This window comes from Alosa pseudoharengus, unplaced genomic scaffold (genome assembly GCF_046254945.1).
Source record: "Alosa pseudoharengus isolate Yale_2024_CS ecotype anadromous, Long Island Sound unplaced genomic scaffold, YU_APseudo_1.1 YU_APseudo_1.1_scf_11, whole genome shotgun sequence".
Taxonomy (NCBI): Eukaryota; Metazoa; Chordata; class Actinopteri; order Clupeiformes; family Clupeidae; genus Alosa; species Alosa pseudoharengus.
The window spans coordinates 29,816,012-29,839,749 of record NW_027468576.1 but is presented as its reverse complement, the minus strand read 5'-3'; the positions used below and the strand labels follow the sequence as shown (position 1 = coordinate 29,839,749).

The following is a 23,738-nucleotide window of genomic DNA, read 5'->3' as shown; positions in this document are numbered from 1 at the left end:
TATGGTCATGAAAGTACATCAATATTGTTTATCCTGTAGGTTAAGGATGAACAACCCAAAATCTTGATACTGTCAAAGAGGAGAGATGGCACAACATATTGCCATTTTTAAAATGGAGATCAATAACCTTGAGGTCATACACATGGATATTTGTATGTCTTTCATCAAAAGTGTGACTCCCTCTACAATTACTGTAATCTCTCAGTTTACCTGCTCCAGCCACAAATGTGGCATATCATACAAGAACCAGCAAAACAAAATCAGAGAGAGAGAGAGAAAGAAATTCAACCACCTGACACTTATATACCTACTTCAATATTCCTTTAGCCAACATCATTTTACAGACAAGGAATATTCATGTTAAAAACTAATTTTTACTAACATTCATCTACTGGAATATTATTGTTTTTATTGCACTGATTATAATGGTAATTTAATGTAAACATCTTTGCATGGATGTCTGAATGTTTAACTTTTAGAGGGATTTAACTAAATAAATATGTTCTTATAATTCACAGTTGATTTTTTATATTAATGCGCAAGGGAACAAAATATAGGGTACAATGTCATGATAATATCCTCTATCGTTTCCGAGAGTATGTGCGCCCCTGAAGGTGTTTAGTGCGATTCGATCGAGGGACAACACTGCGTAATAGCTAGTTGGCTTGTAGTGGCTGCGTGGTAGTTATTACAGCAACGTCAACTGGGCAGGGTGGACAGCGAGATCCCTTTGACCGTCAGCGGTCCTGAAGTTAGCCGTCGGTAAACTGTCTTCACCTAGAGCAATGAGTTGCGAATAGGACACGGAGAATGTCGTTTAAGGTAAGAACCACTTTCAATCTCTACATTCTGGTTTAAGATAAACCGCTATGACGAGTTGCAACTGTATTGTAGCACTGACGAGCACTATGCCTCTCAACTGACATTTCTTAGCCGAAGGCGAATTGGATAGCGTATTTTTTCTGGCATGAGCATAACTTCGCAATGACACCGGTGTTCACTGAAGTCGAATATAAATCTTTATTTTTGCTGGTGCTGGATGCCCTGTCGACATTTCAATGTACAGACAAATTACTTATGAACACAGTCTGCGCAGCCAGTTAGCCACTCTGCCAGGCGACCAGCAAGCACTATGGAAGGGAACGGAAATATAGGGAAAAAAGCTTTCCTGTCGTGCTCTGCTATGCAGCGTTTTGCCATTTTATAGTCTCTAGATATTAAGCATATTGACGTTTGTGGATTCACACAAACTGCTTATTCTGCCTCTGCATTTATCCATACAATTCTATATGGGGATGAATATGGAATAGGAGAGTCGTCTGTTTTGATTGCGCTGCATTAATAGCCAATCAAGTGCCAGGTAGCTGGTCCGCGGGATTCTGTGCGCACATATAGGCTGCCATGTAATGTCTCTCTGTGCACTGTGATGGCCATATGTGATATCTAGGTACATGTGTTTTGCAGAAGGAGACGCCCCTCGCCAACGCAGTATTTTGGGCAGCACGGAAGGGAAACTTGGCTCTGCTTCAGCTGCTTCTCAATAGTGGGCGCGTGGATGCCGACTGCAAAGACTGTGTATGGCTAACAGAGCATTTATGACAAGGCAGTGTGTCTCTCTGTGTGCGTGTGTCTGTATATTTGTATTGATTGTGAACCCACCCTATTTAGTGAGAGTTTTGGGATGTTCAAATCTGAAAAACAGAAAGAGACAATGTCATTGTAATATCATTGGCCATTTCTCATTGCTGTATCGATTGCTGTATGTAGATTGTATGTGCACATGTTGAATACTTTTCATGTTAATGCTTACTGTACTATAGAGCAGTGGTTCCCAAACTTTATTTTGGCGAGCCCCACTTTGACAATGAAAAAACAATTGCACCCCCACTCCTATAAACACCACCACCACCTCCATGCAAAGGCTGAGTCACTCACACATTACCTAGTTGCTCCAGGATCCTGCGAGGGTTCGATTGCAGTGATTTTTCTTCCTATGAGAAATATAATAGCTACATAGTGTCTTTCTACATAGCTATATCATTTCTAGAGTGGGAACATAAGGACCACTGCTATAGAGTTGCTAGTAATGTTATGAGTATACTGATGATGATATTTGTGATGATGTTGTTCACCCTTTCCAGTATGGCACCACAGCCCTTATGGTTGCCTCATACAGCGGACACTATGACTGTGCCCGGGAGCTCATCATGCAAGGAGCAGATATCAACTTGCAAAGAGAGGTATTCAGACCATTCAAGGCACCATTCAATTGCCAACCCTTGTTGGTAGCAATTGTTTTTGTGTACAGATCTCGGAGCCTAGGCTGCCTACAGAGACGCAGTTTTTTGACGGCTTGCTTGTGAGGCAGGCAGCTAGCAGATCGTTAGGAAAGATTAGATGAATGTGATCATTTATGTTTGAGCCTTTTTTGGGGCTGAAATCGCTGATACAACCTTTACGCTGAAGTCAGAGGGAGATGTCATGAAGTCAGAGGGAGATGTCAAAAGGAGATTAACTGTTCATTTATGCAAAACAAATAGTTCAACTAAACATAACTTACACTAATAATTGTCTGTGCCAAACAGTAAGTGTGTTTTGATTTACTCAGATTAGAGGCTTACATCAGATTTACCACTCAGCGAAAAGGCATTTATCTTTTTCAACTGTCAGCTACCTCCAAAACATTGCAGTTCACTTCCTGGAAAGGTTACCTGTTGAGCCATGCAAGGAGACCTAACAGCGTATTTTCCGCATTGCATTATTAATGTGGAAAATATTCCCTGACTGCTATAGATCAATGTTAATATGATGGCTTCTGTGAAGACTTACCATCATAAAAAGCAATGACTTGAAGTTCATGGTGCAAATGTACTTGGAAGATAATTGGTGCAAACAGCTCAACATTTGCCAAGTGAGGACCGAGGGCTAAATTGTACTGTATATCATCCTTGTGTGCCTGTCTCTTTGATGCCTGGAAGGCCAACTGATGATGCTCTCTATGTGTCTTCTGCTTTGATCTAGACAGGTTCTACTGCACTCTTCTTTGCTGCCCAGCAGGGACACAATGACATTGTCAAGCTGCTGTTTGAGTTTGGGGCCTCCACAGAATTCCGGACCAAGGTATTTAGAGTAGCCTGCTGTCATTCATGTGTCAACCTATGCAGACAAAGTGGATAATGAAAGAGAGCTTGACTGTGTGTATGGGGGAACTGTGTTAAACCCCTCCATCTTCATGACATCTAATAACCTACTAATTATGTCATTGCCAGTCATGGTAACAAAATTAAGTGATAATGTCCTCACTAAAAAATATATTTTAGTTTCAAGTTATCACAAGATTAAATCCTGCTAAACAAATATCCAGATATTGGACAGTTGGTGTGCTCTAGTCTCCATAGCATGTCTGAGCATTACCGTGCCGTGCAAACCTTATTCTTTAGTTGTATTGTTTGTATAGACCCTTTCAACAATAAAAACAAAAACAATGCTTGAACGTTCTATTTGGGCCCCAATCTACTTCCTCTGCATTAAGATAACATATGGAATGTTAAAAAGGAAGTCTTGTGGGGCCAACTATGATGCTGATAATGGAACTCTCTTGAAAGGGTCTATAAAGACCACATTTTAAAATGCATCTGATACCTATCTACTGTACAGGATGGTGGCACAGCCCTTTCTGCCGCAAGCCAGTATGGCCACAGCATAGTTGTCGAGACCTTACTGAAGAATGGGGCAAATGTCCATGACCAGCTAAATGTGAGTATTTCTTGCATACTGCTGCATATTGCTGTCTTCTACGTATTTCTCAGTTGCATGCGATACTAAGTATGTTCATGAATAGAAGATCAGTTTCTCTGTGGTTGCACTGATAGTGGGGCATTGCAGTGAGCTTGACAGGGATTGGGATTTAGAGAGGATGGCTGGGCCTGGGGTTGACCGAGGGAAAAGGGGTTGTAGGGGTGGGGTGCAAGCAGATGGAATCAGCCCACTGTTTTTCTGTGCATATAATCATATAATCTTACGGTACTTTATTGGCTTGCCTGAAAGTCAAACGTTTCTGTGTATCCACCTCTCTGGCCTACTTTAACATTATCCATTGTGCAATATGCACATGAATACACAATTACCTATAATAATCCTTAGTAAAGTGATTGGTTAGGACAGCCGTGGCCTACTGGTTAGCGCTTTGGACTTGTTACTGGAGGGTTGCCGGTTCGAACCCCGACCAGTAGGCACGGCTGAAGTGCCCTTGAGCAAGGCATCTAACCCCTCACTGCTCCCCAAGCACCGCTGTTGTTGCAGGCAGCTCACTGCGCCGGGATTAGTGTGTGCTTCACCTCACTGTGTGTTCACTGTGTGCTGAGTGTGTTTCACTAATTCACGGATTGGGATAAATGCAGAGACCAAATTTTCCTCACGGGATCAAAAGAGTATATATACTATACTGAAGTAAGATTTTTATTGGAAACTGAAAATGACTAAACGTAAATCAAATGAGACTTTCTTTTTTGTCGGCATCATTTGCTAACAACAGTTAGGCAAGTTAATAAGCTAAGTGTCTTTGATTGGCAAAGACTAGCCTCAGGTCACAAGCTAGTATTTTAGCAAGTCTATTTATCTTCAAATAAGTGTAGGGGATAGAATTACATGCCCCCCCCCCATGTCTATCTTCTTGGCTGAATACAGAATTGTAAGCTATGTTTAATAAACTTTCAAAGTAAAACTACTCTCACCAGCACCCACCCTTGAGAAACTCCTGTACTATTTCTACCACCGACACCGAGCAGTGTTCTCATGAGGATCTCCCAGGCTGTGGCTATTTTTAAACGTTCTGTTGGTCAACACACACTATTTATGACTAGCTGCACTGGGATATCTCATTTCAGGACGGAGCCACCCCACTATTCCTTGCTGCCCAACAAGGTCATGTGACAGTTGTGCGTCAGCTGATATCATCTGGAGCCAAAGTGAACCACCTGCGTGAGGTGGGTGGGTAGCCCCCATGACCCCTAACCTGTCTCACGGGTGTCACGCAATGCATTACTTCATTAAGATTATCTAACAACAGGTTGGCAATAAAATAAGGAGATTTATGATGGAGCCATTCCATCATTCAGTTGGCCTTGTCTAAGCACTACAAAAGGTTACGTAATGTCTGACTTCAGTTGATAAACACATTTCTGTAATTACATCGAATTTACTGCACTCACACATACGCAAACTCATAATTATTCCTTTAACCTGTGCTGGTACAGGGAGTAATTTAAATAGGGTGCTTACACTGAGCATTTACCCACGTGTGCCATAAAGCAGAAGTTCTTAAACTGGGGGTCGCCAAAAATATGGGAGGGGTCACAAAATAATTTGCAATTTGAATTAAATACATTTTCCTAAAGGTTTTAGACCAACATGTTTAAAAACTGGGATAGTTAGTAGCCCTAGATGCAGGCTTCTAATTCACAGTGTTTCCATAATGTTTCTTTGAAAATGGATGTTCTGTTTACACAAACTCAAATCTCTGCCTCTTGCAATGATGACCTTAAAGATGATGTACATAAGCTTACCAGTGACAGAACACCATGCAGCCTTTTAGCCACAGAAGTGAAAAGGCTGCCATTGAACATAGCCTACCTATGAGAGAATTTCTGCCTCTACAACATTTTCCATTGTAAAAACCCATTTCGCCAGTTGGAGAGGGGGGGTGGGGGGTCGCAAGACTTGGCCAATGTTTTTTTGTGGGGTCGCCAAACAAAAAGTTTTAAGAACCACTGCCATAAAGCATACTCCATGTCCCATACTTTTTGCTTGGCCTTAGGATGGCACTGCCCCCTTGTGGATGGCAGCCCAGATGGGCCATGGCGAGGTGGTGAAGGTCTTACTGCTGCGTGGAGCCGACCGTGACACGGACAGAAAGGTAAACACCCTCACTCATCACATGACAAAAGTTCTGAGAACTTGTTTGAATCAATTTTGTTAGGGTTTAACTGGTTTGAATATGTTAATTCAATCATTTGCTTGTTTCCAATCTGTTTCCTTATGGACTATTTGTTTGTGGATCTGGTGTCTGTTGATAGGATGGTTCCACGGCCCTTTTCAAGGCTGCATTTAAAGGACATAATCAAGTCATTGAGGAGCTTCTGAAGTTCTCCCCCTCTCTGGGCCTTTTGAAGGTTGTACCTATGTATTTCAATCTCACACTGTAAGAGCTCTATAATTAAGACACCAAAGCATACAAACTTTGTACCACTAAAGCAATTTAAATCACTCTGGTAGCTGTCATAGTTGTAGTATACAATTAAGATATATACTGAACAGTTATCATGTCATAATATATCTCTAACAATATTTAAACCTAATTATCAAGTAAGTGAAGTAAGTGAGTAATTTGTATTGGAATAAGTTATTTTGTTTCGATCCTCATTGCAGAATGGTTCAACTGCTCTTCACGCAGCTGTCATGGGGGGAAATCCTAAGACTGTATCACTTTTGCTGGAAGCAAATGCGGATCCATCTTTACCAAATAATGTGAGTATCACAAACGTTAAATCTGCTTTAGAGATTAGGGACCAAGGAAACTTAGAAAAGTAAGACATGCAATGAAAGGGTGAGAAATATACAGAAAAGGATGTGCACACATTACACTAACAACATCAAAGGAAATATTGTCAAAGCAAGAAAGATTCTTACGGTATTTCTATTTCCTTCTGACTTCTTGTATTTGCTCCATATTTATTTGCTTCAGAGTGCTTTATTGACCAATTGTATTGGTTTTTATTTTTTTTAATTTGCTGTTTTATTCTTAACAGAATAATGATTTCCCTGCTGATCTTACTAAGAATGACAGAATCCTTTGGCTTCTACGACCAAACATCGCCAATGGAAGTTGATGACTACTTTACCCTGGTCCTTATGTTTGACCATGGGTGTCCTAAGAAATAATGTACTTCCTGCCAGAGGTCAGATAGCAAAGCAGTTTGGATATTCCAGTGATATTTAAGAGGATATATTTTATGGTGCTTGTTTGCAACTGAAGCTATGAATTAAAAAAAACTTGGTCTCTCAAGCCTGTCTGAATGAGATGTCTACAATCAGTGCAATATTTGGTTGAACTCAGTATTAAATTAACTAGGCCTAAATGTACTCATACTTCTTGTAGCAACAACTTCAATGAAACCGATTCTTTACAAACAAGTATTGCCTTAATGATAATATTTTTGCTGTACTGGTGGATATGTTACTAACTAAAATGTGTTTCATATGGAATCAATTATTGGGTAATAGAAAGACCTTGTTACTGTAAATAACAGAGCCATAATAATTTAAACCGTTTACCACTATGAATGACATTATTGTAAGATTTGGGGTTCTTTTGCCTTTTCTTTTCCGGTGAATTGCTCTGAATGTTTGGTATTTATGCTGTTAAAGGCTATATTATTATTATTTATTCTTGTTTGCCCTTTGTTTGACAAAGCCTACTTTTTTGTTATTTATGGAATAAAAAAGTTTGTGTTCATGAAATCCATTCCTTTCATTTTCATCTGTCTTAGTTGAAAAGGAATCATTCATGCTGCTCGGAAAAATTTGGTGATTTTGCCAGTTTTGTCCACGGGGAGCAGCATTGTCAGAAAACTTTAATCAAGTTTCGGTTGTTGTTGTCTATATAGCCTACCGGTGGAAACTACATGCTAGACTACATACAGTGGTTGGCCACTCCCGCACAACCACTGTTGAAGCGCCTCCAGTTCACCCGTGATGCTTGGTCATCCAAACCAACCCCTCCCACATCACTCACCGTGAATTTGTGACGTTGGCAGCAAACTCGGAAGCAACGCTGTAAACAGGGAGAGGAATAATCTGTATTCTCTTTTAGAATAGAGATTTGTGTGTAGCCATGTAAACGTATTGTTAAAAGATTTGACGCATTTTAGGTACATGTACTTTCAGTAGTCTACAGGTAGAATTATTTAATTTAAATAGCCTACGCAGGATGGCCAATAAATCCAACAACCTACAGGTAAGTACAGTACAGGTAGCCTGCCTGCACGCACTGCCTACCTACCTACCTATGCTGTCCGATTTTGTAATACTTCTCTGAGCTTATTTAAAGGAAACAGAAACTAATCCTAGCGTGGTATCGTGTCCCTGTTGTTTTATGGGTCTCTGTAATGATGTCCATCTTTTTTATAATGTTAAAAACGGGGATTTTGATAATAGCTCTAAACAAGGAAGCGCGTAGCCTTGTAAAGGTGTGGAGTCTGGGTAATTCTTAATTACAACCAACTGAAGCTGAAATGTATCCTTATACAAGTTTACAGTGTTTTCCACATCAATTGTGTAAGAAATTAAAACAGCACTGAAATTAGCAGACAACAGAAGTTTAAATGTCAGTCTGGAAAGTTGACATCATACTTCTCGCCATGCTTATCTGACAACACAATCCAACCAATGACAGTGAATAACATCTTGTAGAACAAGGTGTCTGTGGTATGATGGGCACACCCCTTTCTTTTGTCACAGTGGTTTCTTTTTTCCACACAGAAAGCCATTGACCTGGCAGGCAAGGCATCAGAGGAGGACAAGGCAAAAAACTATGAGGAAGCCCTGCGTTTGTACCAACAATCAATACAGTACTTTCTCCACGTGGTGAAATGTAATGAGTTTTTAGGCTGCTGCCACTTTACTCCAAATTCACCCCAAACACATAGCAAAACTCAATAACATGTCACCAGTCTGTTGTATAATGGTCAATTGCACAAGAGTTAGGTCCAATCGAACTATTAATTAATTTTTGATTGGACGAGAGTCTAGTTCGGCCTTTGGCCTCGTGCCCATGGCCAAACCACAGCCATCCACACTCTCACTTGTGCCATATTGATATAAACCAGAGTACAAGCATAATGTAATGCACCTCCATGTCTTGCAGATGAGGCTCAGGGAGAGAAAGCCAAGCAGAGTATCCGGGCCAAGTGTAAGGACTACTTGGAACGTGCAGAGGAACTGAAAGGATACCTGAACAAGAAAGAAAAAGCCCCACCATCCAAACCTGTAAAAGAGTCGGACAACAAAGGGTGAGGGAGACTTTGTGAAACTGGCACAAAATAGAACATGTGCTGTATACAGACAGATACCAGGCCATTGTATTCTCCAGGTAATACTGTGGTAGCAGGTTTTTCATAAAAGACCCATTACCTCTTAATATGTTCACAATGGCACACAAGCTTCCCTGATTCTTTCCTCCACATCTAATATGCGATGGAGAATAATGTATGACATTGTTCTATGACGGCGTAGTCTTGTTATATGTTTCTGTATTTCAAAAGTATTTTCGGCCTTGGTTGGTATGTGTTTATTTGTTTATTTTAGTAACATCTATGCCATGAGATTTAGGTAAGCTCTATTTGCTTGTGACAAAATAGCTACTTTATAGGGTGTGTTTGTAAGGTGTGGCTGTACAGTACGGGCAGAGAGCATTTATGTTCATAACAGATCATCACAGTAACAGAACACCACTTGAAAATCAGGATTATGGGCAATGCAACCTAATGCACATGTCCTTAAGATGGTCTTTCTTTATAAACCATGCTGCCTCATGGTTGCTGTTTATCTGTCTCTGTTTAGTGATATGGCAACTTGGATGGCTCTTTGTGCTCACCAGTCTAGACCACAAAACCAGTGCTTTATGCATTAGCTGAGTACCTCTGGTTGGTTTTATGGATATACAGACTGAATTGCTGACTGGTTTCAGGGAGCAGTAAAGTCTTGGTCTTGGTTTGGACTTCATTAGACAGTCGAGCAGTAGCTTTCCCAGTGATCAAATAACCCCATAAAAAATTGACCTGAAGTCAATGTGCCTTGACATTTGAGTCGATAATGCTCATTGTCTGTCTATTGATTCATTGGCTTCATTCATAGTGCAGAAATAATGGTTTGTCATATCTGATGCATACTAGACTGGTCGAGACGCATAGATTGGTCGATTATGGCACATTAAACTGAAACTGAGGACATGTTACATGTTACACCTTTACAGAGGCGACAGTGATGGGGAGGACCAAGAGAAAAAGAAGTTCCAAAATCAGCTTCAAGGTAAAAAATAACCAATGCTCCTTTCACTATGATTACATCTTTCATAATAATACAATTTTGACATATTCTCTTACCCATGTGTCAAAGTAAAGATAGGCATTTGCAAGTTCATCTAATTCAGATACAACTATAATTAACAGTGTCCTTTAATTTAAAATGTATAAATGTGAGCGTAAATCCGGAAAAAAAAACGTAACCTTAGCACACAGAATGTGTCTATACCACACTCTAATTTTTTTTTTTTTTCATGAAGCACTCTAGATTCTCTAATCAAGCTTGTTCTGGTGTCCTTGAAAATAATGCCAATAGTAAAGACAATTTCACAATTTGTGTACTTTCTTCCATATGGATTTGCAATGCTTAACATTTAATATTTGTGAAAATAATTATTATGATTTTTTTTGTCTCTTCAGCAACATGATAAGGAGTCAATACACTAAAATTGAGTAGCTGTGAAACATTCTAAAAGAAAATTGCAAAACCTTAATTAGAGCAGGTTTTTTGGTGTTGCGATGTCTTTACCATTAAATAAAATGGTTTTTATTCTGTCACCAAAGTTGTGGTGATTAATTAGGTGTTTAATTAATCACCACACTCAATCACTCTTGTTAATTGTAGGTGCAATTGTCATGGAGAAGCCAAATATAAAATGGGACGATGTGGCTGGTTTGGAGGGAGCTAAAGAGGCATTGAAAGAAGCCGTCATTCTCCCTATCAAGTTTCCTCACCTATTTACTGGTATATCTCTTAATGCTTAAATGCTTGTATGCTTTTCTAAATGCTGTCATTACTTGTCATGTAGAATTTCACAACATTGTTTACATTCTAACTTAATTTTAACCATTGATTTCTTACTGCATTTCGTTGCCTTTGTACTTGTACTCTGCACAATGACAATAAAGTTGAATCTAATCTAACCTTACGTATCTTGACCTCAAGGGAAAAGGACTCCATGGAGGGGTATCCTGCTCTTCGGCCCTCCCGGAACAGGGAAGTCTTACCTGGCTAAGGCTGTGGCCACTGAAGCCAACAACTCCACCTTCTTCTCCATCTCTTCCTCAGACCTGGTATCCAAGTGGCTCGGAGAGAGTGAGAAGTGAGCGTCAGATACCTGTAGAGGGACAGGGGTCTTTGGGTTAGAGTGTTAGATGATGACCGAAATATGAGATAGGGTTGTTGAGAATCAACTCAAGCAATCAGTATTGCAATAATGTTTATTCTACATAATAACTCTCTCTACAAAATGAGTAGAAGTGCCGTTTTAATATGAAACCTTATTCCCATACCTCGCTCTTCGTGTTCAGATTGGTGAAAAGCCTATTCAGCATGGCCCGAGAGCACAAGCCTTCCATCATCTTCATCGATGAGATCGACTCTCTCTGTGGCTCAAGAAGCGAGAATGAGAGTGAAGCTGCTCGTCGTATTAAAACAGAGTTCCTGGTCCAGATGCAAGGTGAGCTAAGATACCACAGGAATTTTTGATGCTCCTTGAGGACTTCCTATCCTCTAGTATTGACAGATGCAGCGGTAATTCCTAGCTAAAGTCTCCTCTGCACTGTAGCTTAAATGTTAAAATGTATAAATGTTAATACCTTGAATGTTATTTTATTGCTTTGAATATTGCCAAATCAATACATGTAAATTGTGTTAAGTTGTCTCTCTTCTAACTGGTCCACCTCCTTTTTCATAGGTGTTGGAAATGACAATGAAGGCATTCTTGTGCTTGGAGCTACCAACATCCCTTGGTCACTGGACTCTGCTATTAGAAGAAGGTGAGGATAAGAAAAATAAAAACACATAATGACCAACATAACATGTACATCATCTTATCATAATAAAGAGAGAATGTGTTTAGTGTATATTGCATGTGTGTTTTCATGAGCACGAAAGCTCATTCAGTTCTGTGTGTGTGTCTGTGTGCTTGTGTCTGTGGCTTAGGTTTGAGAAACGCATCTACATCCCTTTGCCTGAAGAACACGCCCGCTCAAGTATGTTTAAGCTTAATTTGGGCAACACCCCCAATGACCTGAATGAAGAAGACTTTGTCACTCTTGGTCATAAGACAGAGGGCTACTCTGGTGCAGATATCAGCGTCATTGTTCGAGATGCCCTAATGCAGCCTGTCCGGCAGGTGCAGTCAGCCACTCACTTCAAACGGGTAAGGAGAAAGAACTTCATCATAGTAACGTATAAGATGTCTGATTAGATACCGATAGCCCCTTACATGAGACATAGTGAACACACCAACATTTTGGGAAATTAGCTTATTCACTGTCTCCCCCAGAGTTAGATAAGATGATACCCTTCTCGTCACTGTGCCTCTGTCTGAAGCACCCACTGTTAGCATAGCTTAGCATAGTTCACTGAGGTGGGCAGTTCCAACTAGTTTATAGCACCCACAAGTGACAAAAGAACAAAAGAACTTCACCATGTTCCCATTTACATGTTGTGACTTGTATAGTTACAACATATAGGCTACAAATAGGCAATTTTCTAAGCATATACAAACTTGGAACTATTTTCTCATTCAGGAAAAGCACTACTTGGGCGGAGTGATTTGCATGCAGCACCTGAAAAGTTGCAGTAGCAGCGTTACGCCTAAATAAGAATGTACTTCCAAGTATATGCTTAGAAAATAACTAAGTTGCATTTGACATTGAAATGTGTGCACATTGTAATAATACTAGTCAAACATGTAAATAGAACAGTTCTTTTGTCACTTTTGGGAGGCTATGCTAAGCTATGCTAACAGTGGGTACTGCACGCACAGAGATGATCAAGGGGTATTATATAACTCTGAGGCAGCTGGTGAATAAGCTCATTTCCCAAAATGACGGCGTGTTCCTTTAAAAGCCAATTGGACAGAAGCACTGCCGGTCCAATGTTTGGGGTCACTTTTCTGGAATTTCCATTCCACTTCATTATAGACAGAATGCCAGCTGAGATCAGTTGCATTGTTTTTTTTTAATCAGAGCAGCAGTTTTCAGATTACATTATGTGCAAAAGGGTTTTCCAATGTTTTCTCAGTTAGCCTTTTAAAATGATATCAGATTAGTAAACAGAATGTGTCTTTGGAACATTGATGAATGATTGCTGATAATGGGCAATGTAGATATTGCCTACAACTGTATACAATGGTCGAGAACCTTTTTGCAATTATGTAAGCACATAATGTAATCTGAAAACTGCTGCCCTGATTAAAAAACAATGCAACTGATCTCAGTTGGTATATAACTTTTGAACTTTGATTTTCAAACTTTTGATATAAGCAGTTCAATGTGTTTCTTCAATTAGTAATTACTACTAACACATACCACATCCATGATACCAGGTACGTGGAAAGCAGTGGAACAAACCAGATGTGGTGGTTGATGACCTGTTGACCCCATGCTCTCCTAGTGATCCCAATGGCATAGAGATGACCTGGATGGATGTGTCAGGAAATGAACTTTTGGAACCTGTTGTTAACATGGTAAAAAATAATTACGGATGTCTTTTTCCTCATGTACCTGATGAAGTAGTGAAGTCAGAAACAAATTTTTCATGACTGCCTCTATTTACAGAAGGACATGCTAAAGTCACTTGAGAAGACCAAGCCCACTGTGAACGATGAGGACTTGGTGAAGCTTAAAAAGTTCACAGAAGACTTTGGTCAGGAGGGCTAATTACCTGCAGAGGACATGACACCAAAACAATACTTGTGTAACTTATATCTGTCTCATCTCTGTCTAGTACCATTCCTTCAGTGTTTACATACTATATACATCTCAAAGTGCCAAGGGCTGTCTCTTCCTTCTATTGCACAAACAATGTTGGGAAGTAAGTCACTGTATCAGGATTATGTATTTAAAATACAAGGATGAGTAACTGTGTTTATATTTAGTTACAGTTTAAATAGGTGGTATTCAGAATACAGTTCCTTTGATCACTTGATGAAATTATCTTTTAAATCCTTGTAATGTGTAGGGCTAGACTTTTCAAACTTCAATTGAAATATTTTTTCTAACCAAACCATGTATATGTCTTATTGGTGCCTCCTTTTTCTCTCTAGTTACATTGATAGCCTACATAAACCCCCTTAGGGAATGCAATATCAGTTTTTTTGCAAGCCAATGAGGCCTTTATCCAGCTAGCACATTTTAGACCATACAATATAGGTAAGGTCCTGGCTCTAGGACATGGGTTCCACAGACAATAAAATATAAGACAATGCTGATGTAATCCAAAGTATTCTGAATATGTCTCTCAACTCGACTAATCTATTGGAATATGTCACAAAATACATTTTAGGGAATGTATTCTGCAATCTATAGTGGAACACATTTTAAATCAATGTGACCTCCCCAATACTGTGCCCATTGGCAGTTTACATTTAATTTTATAGTCATCTGTTACATATTTTATTCAGTCTCTTGGTCTTGCACACACACACAATATAGTAGAATCTTGAATTAAATGTTTTTTTTGTTTTTTTTTAATCTTCAAACTTACACTTAACTTGCACCTGTATGTGCATTTATATTAGCATGAGAACTGAAAATGTAATCATTTCTTTTTTTGGAAAACAAGCAATATATATATATATATATATATATACATTCAATCACCAGGAAAAGGTTCTCCATCACTACTTTCATACATGTATTCATTTTATTTTAATGTTAACTTTGAGTAAAAGTACAATAAATTATTGACTTGAAATCCAAGACCTTTGTAAATAATAGCAATACATTTTTGTGCAATGTAGCAAGTATGTTAAAAATCCATCCTCAAGAGAATCATCAGAAATGCCACTCAGAAGATATTACATAAAGTATAAGCAGAACAAAGTAATGAACTTCTATCAGATTGCTGGCCTTCATCTCTTAGAGGACAAAACATCTTCAAAAGTATTGAAACATGGTCAGTAACTAATTTAAAAGGGAAAACAAATGATGTGAAAAGCACAAAGCAATGAAATAGTTTCAATGACAAAGAATTGATTTGTGAAAGTGCATGGTGATTTGAATGGAAGAAGTCCTGATCCATCATTTATAATGGCTGGATGCCCTGAGGCTACTGGATGAAGCACGTATGGAAAATACATATAGTTTCCCTAATTACCCTTCACATTTGTGCATCTTAAGACCTGAACACAACATTTTTCTGTTTGTACATATCTGAGACAATAAATAATTAAACATATTCTGAAAGACACAAGGTGATGAAATGTTCTGACCAACCCCAAAGTCTTGGATATTTGATATAGATATATACACAGATAAATGGTCTTTCAGACTCTAATTCTTGATCTTAGGGAGTGTAAAGTCTACTGCACATCAAAGAAAGCATTTAAAACATGTAAAGAATAACAGGAAACTAAATTCTAATTATGAACACATCAGAAAAGAAACATCCCGGAGATGAGGAGGGTGTGCTTGGGTGTGCAAAGGTTAAAGAAAGTGCAAAGCCACAATTGCCGAAACAGGGATACCTCCTCCAACAGACCCTGAAGGCACCAATACTTACATATTAGCCCAAATAAGCAAAGTACTTGATATCTACCCATATTGCGTCAAAGGAGGTTTCACTTATCTGAAACTTTGATTCCATCATGGTGACTCAAAGTAGGCTTCGATGAAAAAATCACATAAAGAATCTATCTAGTACATATCAAAATTAATACTCATTAATAAATTAATCTAAGTAAAGTGTTGTTCCCTTCATTATTATATTTGTCATAAATCAGTTATTGTTATTCTGTGGTTAACAGTTATTCTCGTAGGTGTGTAACTTACTTACTAAGAAGCCTGACATAAAGTGAGGTACAGGGGATAATAGGTCTTTGGTACAAAGACAGGAAGGTTAGTTCACACAGATACACTTTAAAGCCCAACTAACACAAGGATAATAGCTATTATATTGCAGTGATACTGCAGTTAAACCTTCACTTGGACAGCTGCCTTAACAGTATGTGATCTGTGGAGTAAGAAATCTTTAGATGAGTTTGGGACCACCATATTAGAACACAGAGAAGAGAGATCCAAGAGCCAATCCAGTCGCAGCACCTGCAAGCATGCCCAGCGCTACTTCACCAGCGTCGTCGCGGCGGCGCTCTTGGACAACAATGTGGTTGACTCCAGGAGGAGGGTAAGCTCCTGTTTAGCAGAAAAAAGCATTGTAAGCCATGCACCTCTAATCGCATGCAAATTGATTAAATTATAAAACAATCCGATTAAACTTTCAATTATTTCAGGAAAACGGTAAACAGGAAAACTTGAGCTGACAAAACTTCACTTCATTCATTCAGTTTTTTAGTCTTCCCATAGTTTTGAATTGAGAACTTGAAAAGTTCCCATACCTTGATACTGGTAAGGGTAAGCAACGGTGTAGTATTGACCATCAGGAGAATAAACCATTTGTGTGCCATGTGGGGGAGGCTGAGGGACGTAGCCTCCATATTGGTCTGGACAGTAAACCTGTTCAACAGAAATTATAGCAAAACGTTTACAGACAAAATACTATGGATACCAAAATAGTGTTATGACTAACTTGTCAGGTCCTGGAACCAAATAAATGGTGAAAATGTAACAAAAGGCCTAAAATACCGGCAATTGATACCTGAGAGGCTGGGGCACACTCAGAGTATGGCGGAGGAGCCGTGGCAACAACTTCCTCAGCCAAGCCAATCTGGGGTGTAGCCACAACCTAAAATAAACCCAATACACAATATCAACACTGTTGTTTAGGAAACACAAAATAGTCAAATTAGCTTCATGGTGGCCAAATGACCATGCCCTAACATAAGCAAAAGTTACTGACCAAGGAATAATTTAAAGACGTACAGCTGTTGAAGGGATTACATATGATGCTGCATTTTGATCCATTATATGTGATTCAAATTGTGGTTAAACTGAGCAGAGGGTAGCATTTACTGAATGATACTGCATTTTGATCCAATTTGTGGATAAAATAGTTGTTAAACTGAGCAGAAGGTTGTATAGCATTTACTGAAAAGAGGAATGTTAATGTAGATTCCTATTGGGCCCTGTAGATTTGATGGGCAAACTTTTGATGTGTAATTTGTCTTCTCAAGCAAGACTTAAAGCAATTTATCAGAAATCTTTGACAGAACTACACATAATTATCTACTTTCATATCTCGAACAACCATGGTCATATCTGAATTCTGGCACAGTGCCGGAGAACTTCAAGTCCTATCTCATGGCCCCTGGTAAGAGCTACCTGACATTTCATAATTTCATAATTTACTCAAGAAACAAAATGTATTTAACAAACAAAACACACAATCCTTCCAAAACTTGATTGTGTTACCCACAAATATAAAACCGGACATGGTCTCAATTCAAAAGTTTGTAGCTTGCATCAACCAACAGGGAGGGATATAATAGTTGAGTTAGCCTTACAGTCTTGTTATATCCCTTGCTTATCCCTTTATGTTGCAGATAAAATCACTCACCGTGTTAACTCTAGCATCCTGGAGAGCCATTGTCCATGCCCTGTGACAAAAAAATAGTCAAGACATAACCTCAGAAGAAGCACTCAGATTGTAATACCAAGAGTGACAACTACAAGGGGGTGAGGGTTGTCCAGATTAGACAGTAAGGCTACATCCACACAATTCCATTTTCATTTGAATCCGAAACAATCTTGTTACGTATTGTTATGGCTCTCATCTCATCTACGCTACTCTGCCATTTTCGAGCTCACGAAATGGAACGATTTCACAACATTTTCATTTGAATTCAAGCTTTGTATTTTCATGTGGACAGGGAAGTCTGCAAATGACAGAAATCCATGTTCCCTTCGTGACTGGACAGTCTGATATTTCTCAACTCCCATGACTCACTTCGACTTTCACTATTGAGTCATTCTGTGTCAAATCGGATAAGGTTGTTGCTGCACCATCTCAGATTATGTTTAAACCTTGTCTATATCATTAGTGGGTCCTAAAACCAAGGTCTGTGATATATTTCTGTGCAAATCTTCTGATTTCAATTACCAATATAAGTCCCATTCACAGAATAAATGCATGTAGTTACAGCATGGGAATACCAAAATAAACATTTACAATAAACAATAGATTTAGCGCCCCCTCAGGTGAAACACGGCATAGCATTTTGCTCCTTTTATAATGGTGTTATGTTCCCAAAACACCTGTAACTACATGCATTTATTCTGTGAATGGGACTTGGTACAATATTGGTACTTTACACACTAAATGTCCATATATTTACCTATTTCCACATATATTTTTATGGTCCTACTAGCTACCCCACATACAATTTCAATTGCATGAAAATGACACAAAAATACAAACACGCCTTGTTTTATCCTTATTATTGTCATTGCCTTTTGTTTTGAAGACTTCATATTTTGGGAGAACATTAACAAAGGATTATATTTCTAGAGAAAATCCTGATAGATGGCAGGTGTGTTACAGTAAAGGAGTTTTGAGACCCTCAATATCACTTTTTTTGCATGTTTTTTCTATAAAACCAATGGGACTGTGGAACAGACTTGATTGAATCGTACTGAGAACATGTTTGTCTTCCATTCTACAAAGTTTGGTCAGGCTAGGAATAATACTTTTTAAGATATGAATGTCCAAACATGGCCTCCAAGATAAGGCCTTTTAGTGAGTGTAAACAATCAAGGGCAAAAAGACTATGAAAACAATAGAATTGAACAAAAATATTTCACAGGTTTTAGTTATAGAACCTAAACATTGTGTAGACAAACTTTGAGGAAAATCGTAGTCGGTGCTGCAACCATTTTCCTGGATTCTGTCTGATTTGACACAGAATGACTATTAGCCTGCCAGAGGTGAATGCAACATGGAGAACGAAATACAAGCTATACTGGTCTTGCCATCACTGGTAGCATCTGAAGTGCAGTTAAATTCTGCATTTTATTTGACAATGCTGACAATTGTGTGAATGGTCATGTGATTATAGTGAACATGTGATCCACACTTCAGGCATCCATAGTGGAGAAAGTTTTGGAACTGCAAACGTGAATCTTGACAAAAGATCATATTAGTTTTAAATCAAAAACGGAATAGTGTGTGGATGTAGCCAAAGTGTCTTACAGAGCATCATCAGAGCTGTCTGCACAGATGCTGATAACCCGTCCATCTCTGCAGACGATCTGCAGAAGGGAATCCCGACCCTTGCCCTCAGGTGGTGTCAGTTCTGTGGAGAGAGAAACAAAAATAAAAAAGATTATGCAACAAAGGTCATTTAGCTGTTGTAACACACACACAAATATACAGCACCATGTTGGTAAGGCTTCCAAGAGTTTAAACAATAGTACTACTAAACTCTACAAGAGAAAGTAAAGAAAGTTTAAAACTGAAAAAAAAAACCTGACTATATGCTTTCAACTCTTAAGAGTTTACATACATTGTTCTACACTGATATGCCCCTGTAAGCAATACTGAGTAGCGATAGCAACAGTCTCCCCACCTCGACATGCATTTGCATTGCGGATGTTTATGCAGTCAATTCTCATGTGTATCTCATCCTCCATGTCACGTCGCTGCTGGTCATCATAGAACACAAGCCTTCCATCAGACCAAAGGTCAAACCAATTCTTTTTCCATCGCCGCAAGATGGTGCCTGTAAAGTTTGACACATTTTTATTTGACTGCTCAACCAATTCCATTAAGGTGCAAAGGTACCAAAGTACAAAGCACCAATCAACTCAACACACAATTCACCTAGGCTGACTAAGCAGACATACAACTAGTGGTACTGTAACCCTTTAAAGCTCAGTGGGCATGTGCCCACTCAGATTTTAATATATGGATTTAAAAAAAATGCTATTTTAATTATTGTATTACTGGTATCTCTGTCATATATCATTGTGGTAATTTTATATTATGAGTCAATCATAATCACTGTAAGCCTATTTCATAGATCATATCTCATAAAGTCACACCCTTTCCTATAGGATAGGTTTCTTCCACATGATGCAGGCCTTGATGCGCATGCACCAGAACTCTGTTACACACTAAGGTAGGAGGAATTAACAGTGTGTAGTTGAAGTAGAACACCAATCCCTTTTTACACTTGTAAAAGGAGATGCAAATACACACTTTGCGTTTAAGAAATACAGGCCTTGATTGCTTTGCAAGATAGCTGGCAAGTACCAAGATTGTTACTGTATTAGCCATCTAGCAATCAGTTTGTTTAGTCTGGCTATTGTTGGTCCTGATAACATTACATCCTATTTAAAATTGGTAAAGGGGAGCTGTGTGAATACTGACAGTGAGCTAATATTTCTTACCATGACTATAACAGGTTATAAGCCAAACACTGAATTTAATATCCTATGGTGAATGCAGAGGATTAATCTCGGCATTGAAAACACATGAAAGTGTAAGGTTACAGAGCTACCAAAGTTCATTCAATGAAGTCTGAAAATATGTCTTCCACAAGGGCACTGCTCATCACTATGTTCAATGTCTAGCCTACAACAGGCTATTCAAGCAGGTGTCCTCAATAACTGCATTCCATATGAATTCCTTCATGAATTGAATCAAAAGAGTATATATATATATATATATATATAAAACTTTCGTCTTCCTGACTAAGTTAGAAGTTGAAAATAATAACCTTAGTTCAGAAGTAACGATGTAGTATGCCTACTACTTACTCTGTCTATGAAGCCATCCACTTTTTACAAGAGCCATCCTGGATCTAGCCGCAACACTGTAACGTAGAAAAACGAAAAGTTACATACGACCCATCCAACTGTATCATGCATGGCTTGGTGAAGTTAAAATGTAGTCTAAGCAGAGTTAACGTAAACTAAGAGCCAATGACCCAAGGAAATAGGCTTATATTCAGGCCCACGCATGTAGCCTACTTCAAAAACGAATGGTCAGGTTAACATTTAAGCCTATTTCGTATCGCTTCAAATAGATGTCTTCATGAAAATATTCCAAAACTAAGAATCTGAAGGCCGCTGGTGTACTGATAACATTGATGTATTGATATGAAACTTGCCGCAAATTTCAGCACAGACCACTGTCTGTACGAAGAGGACAGTTCTGCGTAAACGTATTTTTGGTGCTAACCTACTTCAAAGTTCATAAAGAGGTTGCATTATGATTTTGTTTGTAGGTTTACAACAACATGCTATAGCTAAAGTTCCGCTAGCATCATCAAGCTGCCTCTGACTAATTCGGGTAAGCAGACAGACCAGCGAAAAACAAGATCTCTGAATGTATGCATGATGTCCTACAATGCAAGTAGAACATTTTAAATGAAATACCAATAAAGGCGTGGATCCTGTATTTTTGTAGATCAAGACTAGAAGAGAAAACAAGATCCAGGGACTCCCACTCGATGACTAACTCATCAGCTGACTTTTGAAATGTTGATGATGAGACTCACGAATATCCGGTCTGGAAGCAAACAGTAGGGTTGGCTCAAAATATGGAGTGGAATTGAGTGCAATTCAGGACACATCTCAATCCATAGGCTATCCACGTGGAGCCTATCAAACAAACCTGTCCCAAGATCTGGGTGCAAAAGGAGGTTCTGTCAGGAAACTCTCGTTTAGTGAGTGAATACAGAAATAAATGAAAGCCCCAATAAAAAATGAAATATGAAATATTAAATGAAATAAAATCAATAGACAGACAGTGACTGAAACAATTTCCAAATATGATCAGTGCCTGGTTTGAACGGCTCACTGCAATTGATCATCTAATGTTTAATGGTTACTGCAATTGTTTAGCAATTGCAGGCCTATGTTTAGACATTATCCATATCCAGGACATTACACTTGAATGGAGAAGGCCTACAGTCTGTGTTAGGTCCTAAAATACATTTTTATTAGCCACCAATAATTTCCATGCCATGGTCATATCCCTCTTGACTATGTTTCCTTTTGGCTTTCCTGTGGCATTTCTGTGTTACAGTAGTCTCTTGGTTCTTAAACTTTTTATCTGGCCCCAAAAACATTGGCTAAATCACGACCCCCCTCTGTCCTTTCAAAATGTGTTTTTACTTTGGAAAATGTTTTGGAGACAGAAATTGTCTTTTCTCACAACCTGTGTCAACACCAAAAGCATTAATGTCAATGGTAGCCTTTGACAATCTGATTTATTATTTTCCAAAGGATAACTAGCACTCATCCAATGTATAACTGGCGTTCATGTAGAGAAAAAAGGCTGCATGGTGTTCTATCACTGTTAAGCTTATGTAGCCTAGCAGCTTCAAGCTCATCACTGCACAAGGTAGAGGTTTGAGTTTGCTTAAACAGAACATCCACTTTCAGGGAACATTATTATTATTATTATTATTATTATTATCCCATATCTAAACACTGTAAATTGGAAGCCTATCTAGGGCTACTGAATATCATATTGACTTAAAAACCTTTAGAAAAATGTATTTAATACAGACTGCAAATCATTTTGCAATCCCTCCCACAGTTTAAGAACCACTTTGCCCTACTCCAAAACCTAGGAAAATGCCCTTTGGTAACATATAACATTGTTTTTATTTGAATGGCTTTTCAGCAATTGACATGAGGGGAAATAGGAGCCTAAAGGTTAAACAAAAACATATTAGTTTAAAATGTTAAAAGCACCTTTTTTATATAAAATACCACACCAAGTAATAACTTGTAATGGCACTTTGCTTTGTATCATCCCAGTCATGATATTTGTACAGTTTCCTTCAAAAATCAAAAAACTTACATGAGAGTATGTAGGTTAGAAGGACTTTATTTAGAGTTGGTCTTCATTTTATTTGCACTAAACCTTAACATTATTTGCATTGTTGTTGTCATTACTACTAGCTACTACTAGCCTATTACCAACACTTCTACTAGGCTACTACTGCTACTATCCTGTTGCTGTTATTATGATTATTAAGACCATTTATTATTATTTCCACTGTGTGCACATAGTGTCTGATGGTGACAAATATGCATTTGTACTTTGATTTCATTGGTTTAATAAATACAGGCTTAATATAATTTAAATACAATAAATAATGTAAACAAAATATAGAATCAATCATAATAATGTATTAAATTGTATATATTCCAACAATATGTATAGGCTACCTTAAAATGTGCTTTAAACAATTCTTAAGAAAAACACATCGGAATACAGCATAAAACAAGTGACAATTTCAAAATGTGTAGTTTTTGTGGTGGTTGTGGTACAATCTTCGAACATTTGCATGTAATTGTGATGGGACTGACTGTGGTGCAGACAGTGTGGAACTGCTGGTGAGGTAAAGGCACATTTGTGGGAGCAACCTACAGGTTTTTTAATAATTCTAGTTTCTGTTTTTCATTTTGATCACTTGAGCCTGTTCTGCTTGTTCTGAAAGTGGGTTGAGTTGAAAAGAGCAGAAATGCAGTTGTCCTGGTGTGGGTCAGAAGCACTGGCCAGCAGGTTCCATGCAGTGTCTTCGGACATCTCATCAGCCTCAACATCGCTGAGGGTATCCTCTGTTTTGCTGATCCATTGCATCTTTTACTGACTGATCAAGCTAAAAACAAGTTCATACAGGCCATATGCGTACACGTTTAGTTAAAAGAGAAGGCCTACTAAGACAATTTCTCTGAATGAGTTTGCCCAAGATTAAAATGTGTAATACTGTGCTTAAGTCCAATGTCAACACA

The 23,738-nt window shown here is 38.5% G+C and overlaps 3 protein-coding genes across 3 annotated transcripts; 2 read left to right on the top strand and 1 right to left on the bottom strand.

The window, feature by feature from the left end:
• Window positions 1-718: 718 nt before the first annotated feature.
• On the top strand, window positions 719-7,436 carry ankrd29 (ankyrin repeat domain 29). The gene is made up of 10 exons (XM_076277643.1): window positions 719-822; window positions 1,465-1,575; window positions 2,142-2,240; window positions 3,022-3,120; window positions 3,658-3,756; window positions 4,887-4,985; window positions 5,816-5,914; window positions 6,075-6,170; window positions 6,427-6,525; window positions 6,807-7,436. Exons 1-10 carry the CDS (start codon window positions 811-813, stop codon window positions 6,885-6,887), a joined length of 894 nt encoding a protein of 297 aa, XP_076133758.1. The 5' UTR covers window positions 719-810; the 3' UTR covers window positions 6,888-7,436.
• Window positions 7,437-7,788: 352 nt separating this feature from the next.
• LOC143117222 (vacuolar protein sorting-associated protein 4B-like) lies at window positions 7,789-14,307 on the top strand. The gene is made up of 11 exons (XM_076278800.1): window positions 7,789-8,014; window positions 8,539-8,650; window positions 8,924-9,068; window positions 10,031-10,086; window positions 10,705-10,824; window positions 11,026-11,182; window positions 11,391-11,539; window positions 11,777-11,858; window positions 12,025-12,244; window positions 13,418-13,558; window positions 13,650-14,307. The coding sequence occupies exons 1-11, from the start codon at window positions 7,988-7,990 to the stop codon at window positions 13,749-13,751; spliced, it is 1,311 nt and encodes a 436-aa protein (XP_076134915.1). The 5' UTR covers window positions 7,789-7,987; the 3' UTR covers window positions 13,752-14,307.
• Window positions 14,308-14,376: 69 nt separating this feature from the next.
• On the bottom strand, window positions 14,377-21,462 carry plekhb2 (pleckstrin homology domain containing, family B (evectins) member 2). The gene is made up of 8 exons (XM_076278802.1): window positions 21,366-21,462; window positions 20,745-20,800; window positions 19,553-19,705; window positions 19,177-19,279; window positions 17,545-17,584; window positions 16,687-16,773; window positions 16,427-16,544; window positions 14,377-16,223 (listed from the first exon to the last, which is right to left on the bottom strand). The coding sequence occupies exons 2-8, from the start codon at window positions 20,779-20,781 to the stop codon at window positions 16,087-16,089; spliced, it is 675 nt and encodes a 224-aa protein (XP_076134917.1). The 5' UTR covers window positions 20,782-20,800; window positions 21,366-21,462; the 3' UTR covers window positions 14,377-16,086.
• Window positions 21,463-23,738: the final 2,276 nt, after the last annotated feature.